The 18,320-nt window shown below is 38.3% G+C and overlaps 2 protein-coding genes across 2 annotated transcripts; one reads left to right on the forward strand and one right to left on the reverse strand.

Moving 5' to 3' along the window:
- Window positions 1–13: 13 nt before the first annotated feature.
- parp9 (poly(ADP-ribose) polymerase family member 9) lies at window positions 14–3,902 on the reverse strand (the record flags this gene model as incomplete). The annotated part of the gene is made up of 7 exons (XM_082507467.1): window positions 14–891; window positions 981–1,137; window positions 1,275–1,759; window positions 1,922–2,015; window positions 2,210–2,409; window positions 2,702–2,783; window positions 3,003–3,902. 7 exons carry the CDS (start codon window positions 3,900–3,902, stop codon window positions 596–598), a joined length of 2,214 nt encoding a protein of 737 aa, XP_082363593.1. The 3' UTR covers window positions 14–595.
- Window positions 3,903–5,156: 1,254 nt separating this feature from the next.
- On the forward strand, window positions 5,157–17,439 carry LOC309691063 (protein mono-ADP-ribosyltransferase PARP14-like; the record flags this gene model as incomplete). The annotated part of the gene is made up of 17 exons (XM_082508579.1): window positions 5,157–5,618; window positions 5,723–5,823; window positions 6,428–6,458; window positions 8,052–8,306; window positions 8,706–8,930; window positions 9,023–11,256; window positions 11,497–11,727; window positions 11,843–12,064; window positions 12,231–12,297; window positions 12,629–12,778; window positions 13,002–13,064; window positions 13,252–13,428; window positions 13,861–14,079; window positions 14,182–14,796; window positions 14,972–15,105; window positions 15,223–15,397; window positions 17,156–17,439. The coding sequence occupies exons 1-17, from the start codon at window positions 5,441–5,443 to the stop codon at window positions 17,437–17,439; spliced, it is 5,361 nt and encodes a 1,786-aa protein (XP_082364705.1). The 5' UTR covers window positions 5,157–5,440.
- Between the last annotated feature and the right edge of the window lie 881 nt (window positions 17,440–18,320).

Consider the following 18,320-nt stretch of genomic DNA (forward strand, 5'->3'; position numbering starts at 1 on the left):
AATCTGGACACACTTGAAGCTTTGCTGTGTTTAATAGTTGTTTTTCCATATTTCAGTAAATGTTGTTACAACAAAAATATAAAAACAAAACATAAAATAGGTCCAGATTCCTCAAACAAACAATAAATTTTAATTTTATTCTGACATCAACACAGGAAAACTGTAACTACTCATGTCCATTATGACTCATTCTCCCATTCATCATGGAGTTCACCACCACCATTATTTTATGGACAAGCAAAGCTAGATTAAAGTCTTTTCATATTTATTGTGGTATTTGCTGTTATAATCATGTCTAAATTTATGGAGTCATGAGATGCCACTAAACAAATGAACCCTTTCAATCTAAAAACTACAGTGTTGTTGATATAAAACGCACATTAAGCTTAATCTTGATCTCTAAACATATGATTGGTTCTACTCCTTGCAGCAGTGCTATGATAAAATAGATTTTGATAACTTGCTGCTGCCATTATTCAGCAATACATTATGAGAAAAATAAGCCCAGTCATTCCTTCATGTTTTGCTACTAATATCCATTATATCGAGTCTATAACTGATACAAACCTTTCTTTTTTTCTAACAGTAAATATGCTCATTTTGGATCTCCTTGAGCTTGTTTTTTCTCACAGGTGATGATGTACCTGGGCAGGGCTTGATAACTGCTAAATATGACAGAGATGTCAGACCCTCCACTCACACTGTCATACCTAACTTGTGACTCTGTCCCTTTAGCAGGTGGCAGAATGAGACCTCGCTGACCCTCTGTGGAGTCCCCTCTCAGCACGTCAGCCTCCACAAAGTACAAATACTTATCCTTTTCCTCCTTCCAAACATCCATGGCCTCCTTCACTGTCCCAGCAAAGTAGATGCCTTCTCCATATTTTGGGTCTAGATCCAGACAGGAATAAATATGTTTTGTTACTAGGTGTGTTTTTATGATATTATCTGTAGCTTTGATATATATAATGTTAGCATACCTTCAGGTGGTGCACACTCTGCATGGAAACCAATCTGGCTAACCATCTCACAGAACTGTGCAGGTATGCGCTGAAACATTTTCTCAGAGGAGCACCCCAGCTGGTTTTTCTTGAGGTCAAACAGCTTCTTCAATTTTGAGTTCTCCACTTTATCCACCTAAAAATAGAACATTTCATTCTGAAATAAGGCACAAGGCTTATTTATATAGAGTAAGAAAGTAATAAACAACCAAATCCCTAAGCTTAATAGTAACCCACGAAAAGTTGAGGAACATTTTATGAAACATAATTTACCTTTAATATCCACAGATCAAGATTTCTAAAAGCAGGTATTCTTTCTTTGAACTCCCAGTGTGAGTTGTCCACTGTTTTTGTCTTTCTTTCTCTTTCACAAGGCATTTCAGCTAACAACTTGCACATTTCATCCTCTTCCTCTCTGACAAACTCCTCCTGGACAGTGCAGAGCATGGCCTCCGCCTGCAACGCAGCACCCACAACATCCTCAGCCGAATCCCCATCTACTGTTAGGCAGGCGTGACCCTTGGACAAAAACTCCTCAAACTTAACACCCTTTCTGGTTAAATGAGAGAGCTGCAGGTATTCTCTTTCACCGAGGTGCTGGATGAAGTTGTTGTAGATAACCATGGGGCGAGGGGGCCTGACGAGAAAGTGAGTGAGCCATTTTTCAGCCTCACATAGTGATTCTTTAGAACAGCTTCTCAAACTGATCTGCGGAATTGGAGCTTTGTTGAATCTGAAGGCTTCTTTGTTATCATATGCTGGCGGAAAAGGCAAAAAGAAACATCCTTACTCATACCACTGGACTCTATAGAAACTCAAGCTTTGTTATATCCTACTTTTTTTAATACTTGTATCTTGACTAAGAAAGCTATTCATTTAGGACACATTCATTAGCCTTGCTGATACATAGCATTTCTGACCTTGCCTATGGGAGTTGAAGTGTTTCACTTCATCTTGTGTAATGCTGGTATGGGGTGTGTTATGCTGGAGAGATTTAATTTTTTCCTTGAAGGCCTGGAAAGAAAAGGGCATTAACAACATATTTCTTAGCATGCGATAATTTGCAAAACATTAATAACATTTCTCTTTGCTTTTTTTTTTGCAACTTATGCCTAAAAATAATCGTTGTTTAAAATATTACAAATCAGATATGGTAACTGACATGGTAATTTGAATCTAAATTCTTGAAAACATTTTTGAAATACAACCTGAAATGTTCCATAGTCTGAAGGAAATATAACAAAATAAATGTCCATCTTCCCCCCAAATGTTTTGGCAAACTCAACCACTGCCTCGGACATAATGCATGCAGCTTCTTTTTTAGTGAACCCAAGGTTTCCTGTGCCAATAGCAGGAAAGGCGACAGACTTGTGTTGTCTTGCAGCTGCTGTCTGTAAGCATTCCAATACTGAATTGAAAAGAAACTGTAAAATAAATGGAGAGAAAGATGCAATTAGATTTGTGAGTCCAATGAGACTCCTCAACACTTTGGAGTGCATCATGATTACTACACCAGACTTTCTATTTCCATCAAAATGATCCATAACGTATCAACTTATAATGTACCTTATGTGCTGCTTCTTTTCCATTATTAATGCAAAATGTATGATACACCTCTCTACACCCCAAGTTGTAGGCTTTTGTGACGATGATATGTTTAGTCCGAGGAGCATTTTCTATTTCATTTTGCATTTTCTGACCAGCTTTCTTCAACAAAGCTTTAGAGACCTGACCGACTTTCAGGTCTCGTTCCAGTGATGTTGTGTTTACAATGACATCGGTCTGAAAGGATACAAAAGATGCTTAGAAATAAAAAATTATGCTAGAACAAAACTGTGGATTTTAGGTACTTTATATCTTCATAAATCCTAAAAATAGCTAACTCAAGCTCAATATACAAGAAATGATTGGCATGAAGGTAATGTAAACTTGTCATTCAACTAAAAAGTAAATAGCAATCAATAATAATGATTATTTTGAAGAAACAATACAGATTTTTACCTTCTGTTCTTCAATGTTATCACTCTTCAGTGCCAAAAGGACATTCCTAATCTGGATGGAAATGTTAGATGTTTTGGTAGCACCACTGGTGTGGGTTCCTGGTGCCTGCCCTTGCGGTACTAACTGGTAGTGCTGGTGAGGGGCTAGAATCTTATGGCAGGCGTTCATCATTTCTGTGACCGTTGGCTCATCGTGGTTCACAAAGAATATCTCTCGAGGAAGATTCCAGCGGGAAGAGGAGAATCCATAGTAGTCTCTCACAGTTGATACTATAGTTTCAGCACAATCTGACAGGGGGTAGTTGAACAACCCAGAGCTTATAGCTGGAATGGCAACAGTGTCCAGTTGATCTTTGTCAACTCTGTCAAGAATGCTCCTGATAGCCTGCTCCAACTGTCGTTTGGCTTGTGAAAATTCAGAATAAGTGGGCTTAATTGGCAGACATGGACCCACAGCATGAATTATCTTCTTGCAAGGCAGCAACCCAGCATTAGTGACAATTGCTTCTCCTGTTGGTATGGGACCATGTTTGTGTGTGTAATCGTCACTCTCCATTTGGATTTGAGGACCACCAGCTTCACACAGAGCATATGCAAGGCCACCACCATGATGAAGACTGCAGTTGGCAGCATTGACAACAGCCTCTACTGGGAAATTGGTGAGATCAGCCTTCCACACGGACACCTCAACACCTGCACGCAGCTTGACAGAAAACCTCTTCTCTGGTGTAACAGTCTGCCTCTTCTGCTGTCCAAAGCTCGCATCACTCTCAAAATCCACACCTTCAAAGGTGGCCACACATCCAAATTTGCTATCAAGGATATGACTCAGAGCACGTCCAGTTTGTTTTACAATGTTGAGTGAAAATTCATGAAGAGCAATATCTGATTTATGGGCCATGGTTCCTGAAGAGATCTACAGAAAAAGATTGTGTAGGTGAATCACAGAATGACAAGAATCACACCTCAGGGTTTTAGAATGAATCAGGACCATATGCACGGAGTGAACATAAATGACACACCTTTAGCACACAAATAATTGAAGCTAAAATCTATCTAAGAAGTTTGTACTGTTGTGAATTTAGTTAGTGCATTAGTATTATTTCACAATATTGGTCTATCAAAGGTTTAGACTATATTTTTAGTGTATGCACATATATATTACATATATTACCACTCAGGTCAGGGTAATTTAGAAATGTCCTTGTTTTTGAAGGAAAAACACAGTTATTTTTAATCTAATACAAGAAGGATTATAACTAATTACTTAATGGTCAACAGAGTCATTAGTTGGCCATTAATTTGACTGATCAGTTAGGCTCATGTTGAGTCAAAAGGGATGTTATTGAGAATGTCTTCAAATCAAATAGTAATTGCAGAGGAGTTATTAATCAAACCAGAACACCATAAATTTTATTAATAAATTAAAGTATAGGAAAGTAGGCAAGAAATTGATTACTGTTTAAATAAAAACACATTATTCAGCATACTATTGTAATTTTATTACAAAACTTTTACTATATTACAAAAGTACATACAATTTCTCTGTACAGTATGTGTGGAGCCTGTGTGCAACTTTTATTTTCACTGGAAACACAACCACCAAAAACCCATTCACTCTAGGCTGCACACTTTGGGGTTAGTAGTAAGGATAATACCCATATTTATTTAATACTTTCTACAGTGTCATCAAATCAAACATATTCTCCTTTGCGACGAGCAATAACTTGAAATGAAGGGGCGTAGGTTTCCATAAATTGCTTTTATACCTTCACTACAGTAGAGGGAGACAAAGACGAACAAATGACACTCTGACTTAGGAATTTTTTTTTACCAGAAACAAAAGGTTGCACACCTGCATGCGTCAATATAAACAGTTTATTGTGCTTAAATAGCGCTTGAAGCTTTTTTTTAAATAAAAAGTATTTTGATTAGTTTCTTAAAATGGCACCCTTACATGAAAAGAAGAAAAATAAATATTTTATTGTTTCGCGTTTGTGTGACGTTTCACACAAACCCCGAAAACGTTCACGAGTCAACAAAACAAGTTGCTGGATGCAAATGACTAGCAAACCCTAATCGATTAATGATACACAGAAAAACCATTAATTGAAATAAATCATAATTTTAGTTTAAACAAATAAAGAACGTTTATTGCGCAGAAGCCAGATACTCACCGTCGCACACTTTCAGCTGGAAAGTACCGAGTTGAAGGAGAAAGCGAAAGAATGAAAAGAGGGCGCGGACGTCTCCAAACTGCCTCCGTGGACTGCAGCCAAGTGTAAAAAGGTGTTTTTCAGGCCTTTCTCTGTAGCTGCACCCCGGTCTGAGCCAACCCTTCAAGGCCAAACGCCACAACACGCCAATAAAAACTGCGTTTCGTTTCACAGGAAACAAAAGTGAAACTAGTTCAGAGCAGACAGCAGCCGGCCTGTGAAGATGGCCGGCGTACACTCCTATCCTCTGCTCGTTGAGTTCGAAGAAACCAAAATACCCAGATTAAAAATCAAGTTAGTGAAATACTTTCAAAGTAAGAAATCTAACGGTGGTGGCGAGTGTGAGGTGGAGTATGAAAATGGCAGCAGGACGGCGATGGTGCGCTTCCGGAGAGAGGAGGGTAAGTTTGTCACAATAACGTCATGTTTGCTTTATTTAAGCAGCTACAATATTACTTATTATCAACGGAGTTATGTGGTGACATGTGTTTGTGCTGTGTCACAGATCAGAGAAACGTTCTGGCCAAAGAGTCGCATCAGATCAGTTTGGAAAAAGGCGTTTTGAAGCTGACGGTCCGCTTACCCACGGAAGAGAAATCATCACGGGTGCGAAAAGTTTGTCATGAATCATTTATCAACAACTGTTCTCTTCTGTGTACCTCAAATCTGTTCTTATATTGACGATGCTATTTATGAGATAAGGTTTCACTGTTGATAGTGCGCCGTGAAACCTGCGCACCTATAATTTCTGTCGGACCCTCCTGTTCTCAAAAGGAAATGAAATGCGAGAATATTCAATTATTCCTCAGCTTTGTGGGACCCTTGAGCCCCTCTACAGACTCCAAATTATCATTCAGTTCCATTGAAATCTGACCATGTTGATCTTTTACTGGAAGTCATGTGACTTTATAAAGCCAAAGCTGTGCTGCACACTGCTTCTCTTCCTGCCGTGCGGATATTGTAAAAGTCAAACTCACTGCTCGGAAAGCATTACTGGGTGCGGTTTTCCTGACAAAGCTGACAATGAATTTGTTTGCATGAATTACTTTTTGGACCAGCAAATATTTATGGCGCTTACACACACACACACACACACACACACACACACACACACACACACACACACACACACACACACACACACACACTCGCTCGCTATAATTCTAAACAAATGTGACTAACGTGTATTTTTTGTATTTTCTTTATACAGGAAACTCTGTCTGATGAAGATAAGAAGAAATGTAAGTACTGAGTGAGCAGAACTGTGTTTATAACCACTAGTGTAAGATCAGGAAGTCCTTTCACTTGTCCACCCCTATAGTTTATCTACTTTTAGTATACACCACTGTCCACTTTATTAGGTACACCTTGTTAGTATCCTATTGGACCCAAATTCTGACCCTAACATACAAATATCATCAGATTAATCAGACATTGCTACACTTTCAAAAAAAAAAATATTGTCCAGCTTTGGTGAGTCTGTATGAACTGTGGCCTCAGTTTTCTGTTCTTAGCTGACAGGAATGGAGAACAGTGTTGGTCTTCTGCTGTTGCAGCCCAGCTGCTTCAGTCTGTGACATGTTGTGTTTTTCAGCATCCCTCAGTTGTAACAAGTCGTCTGACCATTATCCTCTGATGGCTGAGATCACCGAGCCATTGCTGCCCCACAGAACTGCTGCTCACTGCATATTTTCTCTTTTTTGACCATTCTCTATAAACCCTAGAGGTGGCTGTGTGGGAAAGCCCCAGAGCTTCTGAAATATTCTGATCCGCCCACCTAAACACCAACAACCACAATATATACTAGAAAATCTCTAGATTACACTCAGCAGGCTAACTGTGCCAATGTTAGCTATTACTGCAATACTTTGTACATCTTTGCTTTGAGCCATTACATGCTTTACTGATGGCTAAAGTTAACGCCATTTGAAATCATTTAGTATCGTAGGTAAAGTAATTTCACAAGCTAGCATTTCTACTTGGCTATAATTTTACTACTGATGACTTTCACAAACAACATTCTGTTTTCCAGCTAGTTGTTAACTTAACACTTCACAAATCTAGCAGTGCTACTTTGTGACACTGGAAAAGCTGAGTTAACACAACAGCCCTGGGCGTCTGATTAATCAAGTGATCTCATCCACTCGATGCAGGTTGTCTCAGGTAGTTTTCTCAGACATTCACTTTTTTTTCAGATGAGTAGCAACTCCCCACCACCAAACACAATTTGGAACTAATCAGTGTTTGTACTGTATTACACGTCCAGCATTTCCTATTTGGCTTGCCTTTCATTTATACTGTTTTAGTTGAGTTATTATTTGAAGTTAAATATTTGTATTTAACTGATGAATTCAATACGTGTGAGACCATGGATAGTACCTCAGGTTCTGTGACCCTTTCTGAACTGTATTTGCTAGATAGCTTGTGATTTGTCTGTCTAGCTAGCATTAGTAAGAAGAAAACAAAACAAAGAAAAAATGAATCTGTGAATCAAAAATTAGACAAGCCGACAAGCTTTATGTGATAAAACTGCCTCTTTCTCAATAAAATATCCAAAGCTTCATGCTGTTTTAACATAGTGTGCTTTACACTTCAAGACTGGTAGGATACACTAGATGTCTCCTAGACATTACGTCAATAAGACCATACAAAGTCTGATTATTTTTTTAAGTCGATATTAATGATTATTCTTATTTTAATTAATTTATTGATTAGTGTGAAGCAATAGCTGTGAGTGAAACACCAAAATAAGTAATTAAAATATAAGTGTTTTAAGTCTTGCACTATCTAAAAAGTATATGTTTGTTACACTTGGCCACATTTGTCTTTAACAGCAGATGTTGCTGCAGACAAACAGGCGAGTGCTGATAAAAGCAACCCGACAGTTCAAACAGAAACAGAAGGCGGAGACGATGATACAGCAGATGAAGAGCCATGTTCCACCTCGGCCGTTTTAGGGAATATTCTTGATAATACCAACCAGGAGTTCTTGGAGATGCTGGTGGAAAACATCACTAAGTCTCATGACTTCACTTTGGAATTCTTTCCTGACATCTCCTCTGCTGTGGTGACTTTCCAGAGTGGAGAAGGTACCCATTTCAGAATGAAAAGTTCTTATTTATGATATGATAATATAAAGTTTAACCGGCCGTTTGATGCTGAAATCTGTATTGCATAACCAGGTCCAACACTCATTAACATAAAACAACATAAAAATATGCCACAAATGTAATAAAGGAATTTTCCAGGACAATGTGGCCATTTTATTTTCCTGAGTTAGAATGACAAAGTTTTCTAGCGCACTAATGCACAGGATAGCAAAGCAACACAGACTACTGGTAGTGTAATGTACCTTGCTAATTATAAATGTGCTGATACTTCATTCTGAAAAATGGGTGTACTCATTATTAAATCAACAAAGAAGATTTATCCTGCAGAATTGTTTTATTAAAAATGCCTTAAACCGTTTTTTAATCTCTATTTCACAGAAAATGCTAATTTTGTGGCAAAATGCCCCCAAAACAAAATGTTCACCAAGAAGGGATTTTCTGTTCAACCTCTCGAAGTCACAAAGCAAGTTCTAGTTGACGACATTCTACACTTCAGTGAAGAAGTTCTTCAGCTTTATTTTGAAAATGAAGGTGGGGATGTGGAAGAGGTCTTCCTTAATGAAGCGGAACAGTCTGCTGTCATCACATTTAAAGATCATCGAGGTAATTTATTTACACTACACTGTATGTTCCTGCAAACCTACAGTAATAACGTGTGAATAATAATATACAGTATGTTACATTCTTTTTTCCAGCTGTTCAAAAAATCTTCAAGAAGAAGCATTCCATAAAAAAGGAAGAAATCAGAGTTTATCCTTTTTATAAAAGTCTGGGAGTGGCCCTCTACGGCAAAGACAAACCTGCACTAAAACTTCCCGCTGCCATCTCAGAGCCCATTGACAGTGCTGTCCTCAGATACCTAGCTCAAAATAAATCAGCAGCAGAGACCATTTGCAGTGAAATGGACAAACACTTCTGCATCGTAAACCTCGGCCAAACCACTGTGACCTTGAGTCCTGTGTCTTCTTTACTAAAGCAAAAGGATGCCAAAGCCATCCTCAAAGTATGGACTGATACTGTGAAGTCAGCGTTTGCACAATCTGTGTCAAAGTTCAAATCTGTGAAGTTCTGTCCAGATTCAGATGCATTGAAAGAGTCTGAGAAAAAGATCAGAGAGATGTTACTGAATGAAAATGTGATTGTAGTACCTGATAAAGACAGTGGTGCTTTATCAGTGGCTGGTCCTGTTAGTGATGTCAACAGACTGGAGAAATCTCTTTCTGAAATTATTAACAAGATTGCAAAAACGATCCACAGGGACAAATCAAGTAAAACCGAAGAGATCAAAGTGTCACCATCAGTTTTTCATCTCCTGTGTCAGGATGGCCTCATGGACAAACTTCTACTTGTGTATCCAGAACTCAAATTGGCACCAGAGAGTCCTAATCTGAAAATAACTGGTTTAGGGGAAGAGATTAATGCAGCAAGCAAAGCTATATTTGATGCAGTACTTGCATTAAAACGACAGAATCTGGAAGTAGATAAAGATGTGCTTGAACTGTTGAAGGATGAGCAACAAGAGGAGCTTACAGATGCTCTCCTCACATCTCATCAAATAAACGCAGCGTTTGAAATCAGTGGAAACAGGGTGCAGCTCCTTGCTGTGTCTGACACAGATCTGTCTCATGCTCAGGACCATCTAGGACAGCTGTTAACAACTCAGTACATTAATGTTGAAGACAGTAATGTCCTGAAGAAGCCAGAGTGGCAGCAGCTGGTCAGTCACTTAGAGCAGGCTAACAGTAAGCCATGCAGAACTCGAATCAACACAACTGCTCAACAAGTCGTGGTGTCAGGCTACAAGGATAGTGCCATAAAGGTTCAGCATCAGCTTGGTGACTTCTTAACACAGAACGCTCACATAGAAGAAACTGTTGTGGTCAAAGCTAATGCTGTCGTTGAATACTTGAAACATTTCAACACATCTTGGATGGAGAAAGTGAAAGACAAGGTGAGAGTGTCCTACAGAAATGAGGCCATCTGTCTGAGTGGATCCAGAGTGAATGTGACACATTGCAAGACTGTGGTTGAAGGTGCCGTCTCTGCTGTAGTCTTTGACAGTCTGAATGTTTACAAGTCTGGAGTGAAGAAGCTCTTCCAGGAGAATGAAGCTTATTTTTCCACAATCAAAACTAAAACTGGTTGCCTGGTTCAACTAGTTGATAAGCCAGGTGGTGGACAAGACAACCTTAAACAAGTACCAACACCTTTATACCAACTTATGACACCTGAAGGAGTAGAAATCGCTGTTTCCAAGGCAGATATGTGCAGTTACCCAGTGCAGGCAGTTGTCAATCCATCTAATCAAGACTTGAAACACAGAACTGGTCTTGCAGCAGCATTTTTGAAGGCTGCCGGCCCTCAGTTACAAGATGAATGTGACAAAGCATTTAAAAACAAGGGTCAGCTCAAGCCAGGAGACTGTGTCATAACAAATGCAAGAGGAAATCTTTGTTGCAAAAAAGTCATCCATGTTGTGGGACCCAAGTTTGAAAAAGATAAACATGAAAAAGCTTTGGCTCAGTTGAAAAAAGCTGTTAAAGGAAGTTTAGAACTTGCTGAGGCCCACGGATGCGTCTCAGTAGCTCTTCCATCTATTGGCAGAGGAATGCGCTGCTTTCCCCTCAAGCAGTGTGAACTCACCATTGTTAAAGCAGTGAAGGAGTACTGTTATGAGAACTATGATGACATTACCTTGCAGAAGATCCATTTTGTGAACAATGATGACATTGCTGTTCAGGATATGGTGGCTGCTGTCAGGCAGGAGTTTGGAAACCTCAGTGACTCTCATTCTCAACAAACTCCTCATCTCACTGCTCCCACACAACCAGTATCACAGCCTGCTGGATCTGACCTGTACTTAAATCATGTCCAGACCAAAGAAGGCGTGGACATCGTTCTTAAAAAGGGAAAAATAGAGTTTGCCACGGTAATTCAGATTTGTACTGTTATACCCAATTAAGCAAATAGTTACTTTGTCTGTTTCAGACAGGAACACAATGTGCAAGACTATTTAGCATTAACTATTAACACAGCTATAAAGTCTCTTGATGTTTATTTAATCTTTGGGTTTGAGCTTCTTTTGTTCTTTTTATGTTTTGAGGTGTTTTTATATTGTTAGACATGATAAATATGTACTCATATTTATAAAACTTTGGGTTTTTTTTAGACGGAAGTGATTGTGAACACTGTATCTTCGGACCTTAATCTGGACAGATTTGCAGTTTCCAAAGCCATCTTGCGCGCAGCTGGACCCAAACTTCAGCAGTTAATAAATGCACAGGGTGCTACTGGAAATGTTGGTGAGATCATTGTTACTGAGGGCTGCCAACTAAAAAGCAAAAAAGTTTTTCATACAATTGCACCTCACTGGGATAATGGACAAGGCACATCTGAAAAGGTGATGAACCTCACAGTATAAGGTTAAAGAACCTGTTTGATCTAACTTTGATGGTCAATGTCATATTTTTAATTAAATGTCTTTAAACAGATAGTATTTATTCTTTGTCTTTCAGACTTTGAGGGGAATCTTTAAGGACTGCTTGGACAAGGCAGAAAGTAATAATCTAACCTCCATATCCTTATCAGCCATTGGCACTGGAAAAATGGGTTTTCCTAAAGATCTTGTAGCCTCTTTGATGTTGGACAATATTTTAGAGTTTTGCAAAAAGAAACACCCCAAGCATCTGAAGAAGGTTGTGATCGTACTTTACCCCAGTGATACACAAACTATCCAGGTAAGAAAAAATCACAAGCTTTGAAGCAACAACAATTCAGTGCTAAGCAGAAAAGTTTTTGAGCATTTTCCACCAGTGAAAGCTGCAAAGCTGTTATTGAACTTCAGTTTTGGTGTAATAATTGAATGTTTCAGTCAATAAAATCTCTCTTCTTTTCTGTCTGCAGGCTTTCAGTGATGAATTTCAGAAGAAGTTTCCCAGTGCTTCAAGTGGTTCAACAATTTCTACACAAAGTGAAGGCAGGCAACACTGTTTGTAGAGAGTAAAAAAAAAGTTGTCAGAAAAGTAAATACTCAAGTAAAGTACAGATACCTGAAGATTCAACATATGTATAGTAACCATGTATTTGTACTTTACTACTTCCCACCTCTGCTAAAAACTATATATTTTCTAAGAACTATAACATAACGCTGTTAAAAACATTTTGTACATTTGTAGTAACTGTTGAAATATACTATATTTTTTCCATATGCTAACTGACAATTATATCAGTATTCAAAATTTAGAAAGTGTACTATTGTAGTTCTTTTTTGCTGTTAATTAGTTCTTTTTATCAATTTCCAGGAGGCCCCTTCTCTAAAATCATCTCAACCTCAGACATGCACGAGACTAAAATGGGCAATGTGACTATACAGGTAGTAACAGGAGACATAACCAAGGAGACCGCTGATGTCGTTGTCAACTCCTCCAATGAAAACTTTACTCTTAAGACAGGTTAGTCATAGCATGAATGACAGTATTTGAGCTGTGCAAAACATTAATGGTGGTTTCTCATTGTTTTTTTCTGCTTTTAAACTAAATGTAAATATTTAGGTGCTGTATAGAGAATAATATTACATCAAAAGTCTTTGTATAAAGAACAGTCCACCCACAGTAATAATGATCCTTTAGATTATATGTATGTATTCAGTAGTGATGTAACCTTTGCCTCCTCCAGGAGTGTCTAAAGCTATTCTAGAAGCAGCTGGTCCGGCTGTTGAAGTGGAATGCCGCAACCTTGGTAAGAAATCACTTATAATTTTATGATGCTATAACTCAGAAACATTGGCTACAATATAACAGTCTTGTTTTCCCAATAATAACTTGGAAGCTAAGTATTAGCACAAGACTGTCAAGAAAGAAGTATGCCCTTGTACATACTTACATAATTATTAAGGTTCTTTAACATCTCCCAACTTTGCTTTTAGGTGCTGAGCCCAACCAGGGCATGATATTGACAAGCCCTGGTAACCTGAAGTGTAAAAAGATCCTCCACTTGATTGGACAGACAGACCCAGTAAAAATCAACAAGACTGTGAAAGATGCACTCCAGATATGTGTGAAAAGCTCTTTTGCCTCTGTATCGTTTCCTGCCATTGGGACAGGTGAGATTTAGAAAGCGTTTTGTCACTGACAGGTCACATATCCAAATGCTACATTTATAAAGGCCTTCTTAGCACATAGGGTGCTGAATAATCCTCTAATGTCATCGGGTTAAGCAGTTTTCCTAAATGCATGACATGTTGCCCACTTACTATATTGACTTGCTCACGAGAGGGTATTGTATACCTCAATATAGTATACCTTTCATTGCATTTCTTGTCTTAATTTGCAGGCAACCTGTGTTTAGAAAAAAGTTAACATCGAGAAAGTCTATGGAGAAAATTTTGTGTGACCCCTGACAATTTAGATTCATGGTCACACTGATATTTTTGTTTTTACAATAATTTATTATTTTACTGTCTATGTTGTTCATCCCAGCAGTCTTTAATGTATGATTACTTTTTTTGTTTGTTTATTTTTTGTTTTGTTTTTAGGTCAAGGCAATGTAAAAGCAAGACTGGTGGCTGATGCCATGTTGGATGCAGTGACTGATGTGTTGAGCCAAAACACCTCCAGCCCCCTGACTACAGTTCGCATAGTTATTTTCCAGAAACCTATGCTTAAAGACTTCCACAGCAGTATGCAACAGAGGGAAGCTGCTGATCCCGATTCTAAGGATAAAGCAGGGTGGAGCTGGCTCAATAAAGTCAAATGTAAATACACAGAGCAAAGTAATTTTTGGTTTCACATTCCTATATCTTTAATCAGTTTCAAATGTTAAGTTCTCATGTTGTTTTTGAAATTTGTTCTTTCAGCATTCTTTATTGGTGGAAGTCCTGAAAAACAAAGGACAGAAAAAGATTTTGTCATTGACAGTCTGAAAGTGGAGGCTACTTGCTTCCACATTTGTGGTGACACACAAGCCAACGTTGACTGGGCTAAGAAATGGATAAATGACAAGATATCCCAAGAATATCACAGCATGGAAATTGGAGACAATGCCATCCATAGTTTCTCTGATGCAGATCGACAGAAAATTGTTGACATGCAGAAGACCATGGACATCAGCATAAGGACTGTGAGCAATAAGCCCAAAGCCACAATCACTATTGAAGGACTCAGCAGGGATGTGCTCAAAGCTAACACTGAAATCTATAAAATGATGAGCAGGGTGAGAGACGAGGAGGAACTAAACAGGAAAGTGGAGCTGGCCAGCGCTGCGGCAGACTGGCAGTATCAGCAGTCTGGGTTCCAGTTTCAGAGTTTTGATGAAATGACCAACTTCTACCTCGAGGAAGCACTGCAACAAAATTTACAAACTGTAAACGTTACAGTCAAGGGTCAAGATTACACTGTCACCATGCCAAAAGGACCTGCCACTGACAGCCAGGGAAATATCCTGGAGATAAAGAGAATTGACAAGCGAAAAGGTATTTTAATGATAGAAAGAGATTCAACCCTGTCAAAGTAGTAATAAGAGATCAGAAATCTGTTAGTATTTGAAATTTAGCATGATTTTTCTTACTAGTAGATATTTCAGTGCTTTCACTACTGAAAGCCTCTGCTCAAGAGCTAAAAAACTGAATTTGTTTATTTTGTGACTAGATGATCTTCCTGAGCACTGGGATCTCATGCAACCTAACGTCACCAGTCAGGCTTTCCCATTACAAGCTGGGACACAGGAGTATGATGAAATTCAGAACCTGTTCAAGACCTCGTGCAACAAAACCATCATCAAGGTAACATGAAATTAATATTTTTTAAAAACATTTTAGGCAAATACATTTTCTGTGCTTTATATTCGGAACATAAATTCAAAATTACTATTACTATTACTAATTAATACTTTTTTTCAGATCGAGAGGATCCAAAACCCTGGATTGTGGAACAGTCTACAGGTTAAGAAGCGTGACATGGAAGTGAGAAATGGTCACCAGAACAATGAGAAACGTCTTTTCCATGGCACCTCCAAAGCCACTGTGCCAATTATTAATGATCGCGGTTTCAACAGGAGCTACGCAGGATTGAATGGTGAGGCGTTCGTGGCCATTTTTTTTGCTTTTGTCAGAGAGCTGATAATAGAGACATGGTGGGAAATGGGGATGCTGCTCCTAAAGATATATTTTAATTAGGGACATAGAAGCAAGCCAACCCATATGGAAAAGAAATAGTAAAAACATATATGATTTACTCATGAAAGTGGCCACTTTCTCATTACTTTCATATATTTTTTTAGTAAGTATACAAAACATACAAGTTTCATTATATAATTTTTCAAGGGATCTTATATGTGTTTTCACTCTTGTACGCCTTTCATACAAGTTTCATACAAGACAGATAAAAACTTTATAAGATTTATATATATCTTTTCCATATGGGAAGAGGTCCCAGAAGGTTGGAAAATTAAAGAAAGAAAGAAGAAAATCAAAACAATGTTAATGCTAACTGAAAACATTATTAGTTTAAATTAAATATAGTTTTACATGCTTATTTGTTATTATATTTTTAAGAGCTGCAGGCTACAACACACCTTCAAAGTCAGCTTTAGTTCACATATAGAAAGCAATGTACTGTTAACCTTCTGCTGTGTTGTCATAACTAGGGCTGGGTATCGTCACTGATTTCTAGAATAGATTAGATTCCAATTCACAAGGTCCTGAATCGATTCGATCCACGATTCGATTCGATTACATTTGAATCTGGGAAATTTTGCCTCAGACAGTCAGAAATATTATAATTGTGATCACGTATCAGTACATATCCATATTTTTATATCTATAAAAAGAAAGCTGAAACTTGTGTGACTTTATCAAAGGTGTGAGCATCACAGCAGAGGCCTTTGTGTCAAAGTAACTGAGGATAAAACAAAGAAAAACATGAAGGCAATTTTCCTGGCCTGGGATTTTATAGCAGATGACTTTAAAAATATTCTGCAGTAGATCAAAAACAAAAGAAAACCATTAATGAACGTATGAACATTACGTGATGCTGCTGAAGTGAAGCAAAGTTACAGAGACACAGCTAAGCATTTTGCAATTTTGCATAATTTTAAAAAGTTTAAATTTGTTCAGTATTGAACAGCAGAAATGAGGCTTTATTTTCGGAAGTAAGTAAAAGGGAAAAAAAACCACCAGCGCCCAACAGCGCTGTAAACAACGGCAGACTTGTGCGTAATAAGCAAGCGAATAATGTAGAAAACAGAGTTTTAGATGGGAAACTGTTCTTGACATACACTTAGAGAGAGAACGCGCTGTGCATGAAGTATGATTTTAGCGTGCTGGAAGCAAAACAGCAAAAGTCAGAGGGAATTCATGACAATATTCATGTGAAGCGAAATGTGAAGCGTAGTTTGGATCTTCTTTTGCTGCTGGTTCAGTCAATATTGTTTGGAGAGAGATAAAACCTGCAGCTTCAGAATCCAGCGCAAAAAGGACGCACCGAAACATCAGAACCAGTGAGCTGTCAGCTTTCCGCCCCGACCGTGTCCGTGCCGTCGGGTGAGAAAGGCGACATCTCACTGAGATGTCCACGCTTTGTGTTTACGTCTTTGTGCAGAATAAATTTATATATAAAAATCGATTAAGGATTTTAATGAATCGATTCACCATCCAAGCTAGAATAGATTTTAATCGATAGATCAATAAGCAAAACTCACCCCTAGTCATAACCATACAGAACAATTAAGTCAACATAGACAAATGCAGGATATTTGTTCTATGACCAATAATAATAAAAGAAAATATGTCACAGAACTTTTTCATTGACTTTCTGCTGCTCTTCCACTTTCAGCTACATGCTACGGCAAGGGCACGTATTTTGCTGTCAATGCTAGCTACTCTGCTCATGACACCTACTCCAAGCCAAGTCCAAATGGGGAGAAGTTTATGTACGTCTGCCGAGTTCTGACTGGTGACTTCACTCTTGGACAACAAGGCATGATTGTACCACCAGCGAAAGGCACCGTCTCCACTGACCTGTACGACAGTGTTGTGGACAAAAACCCCAATCCCACCATGTTTGTTGTCTTCCATGACACTCAGGCTTATCCTGAGTATTTGATTACATTTAACTAATGCAGCCAACGAGGAAGATCATAAATCATAACTTGATATTACCTATTGTGCTTATAATCCTTCTATAGTGGGCTTATTGCAGCCCCTCAGTTCACCCTCTTCCTGAAACACCCCTTTTCTCCCTTGGCTTCTGTGCCCAAAGTCAGAAAGATGTGCATGACATTATTATATTAAGCAAACAGATTGGCACTGACACAATAAAGACTCACACGTAGAACAAACTGGAGGAATCAGCCTTCACAGCAGTCTTTAGCCTGAATTTTGGTTCAGGGATTATTTGTACACATGGTGTCTATTAAAATACCCACCCATGATCAATTAGCCTTTGATAGGCCTACCATACGGCAAAGCAAGAGTCCTGACAGCACAGCTCCTGGGAGCACTGGGAAACTCAAACCCCTACACCACAGTAACGCTGTGATTCATTGAATTTACTTTTTTCTTTTGTTCAAACTTCTATTCAGTGTTTTAGTTATTTTCTTTGAGCAAATGCCTTTCAACTACATTCATGTTGCAAGAGAAAACCAATCAAACCAAACAAATATTATACAATCAAACCAATCACAGATGCACTCGTTACACATTCTAAGATTTATTCAAGCATGGATTGTGGGAAAACTAGAAGTTTTTGAAAAAATCCAATTCCTTTTAGCATTTTATCTTGTCAATCAATAAAACAGAAGTGTGGTGAATGCAAATTTTGATTTGTTTTGTTTTTATACAACTTTTAGAATTGTTTGAAATTCATCATATCAGTGGCATTTTCTGTTTTTTTGTTTTTTTGTTTTTTTTTTTACCAGAATAAAGGTCTGTTTGCGGATACTTGTTTAAGTCTTTTATTGACATGCTAAGGTTTCGTGTATTCAAAGATGCGCAATCTC

The sequence above is a fragment of the Aulonocara stuartgranti genome (genome assembly GCF_965226115.1).
Source record: "Aulonocara stuartgranti genome assembly, chromosome: 16".
NCBI lineage: Eukaryota > Metazoa > Chordata > Actinopteri > Cichliformes > Cichlidae > Aulonocara > Aulonocara stuartgranti.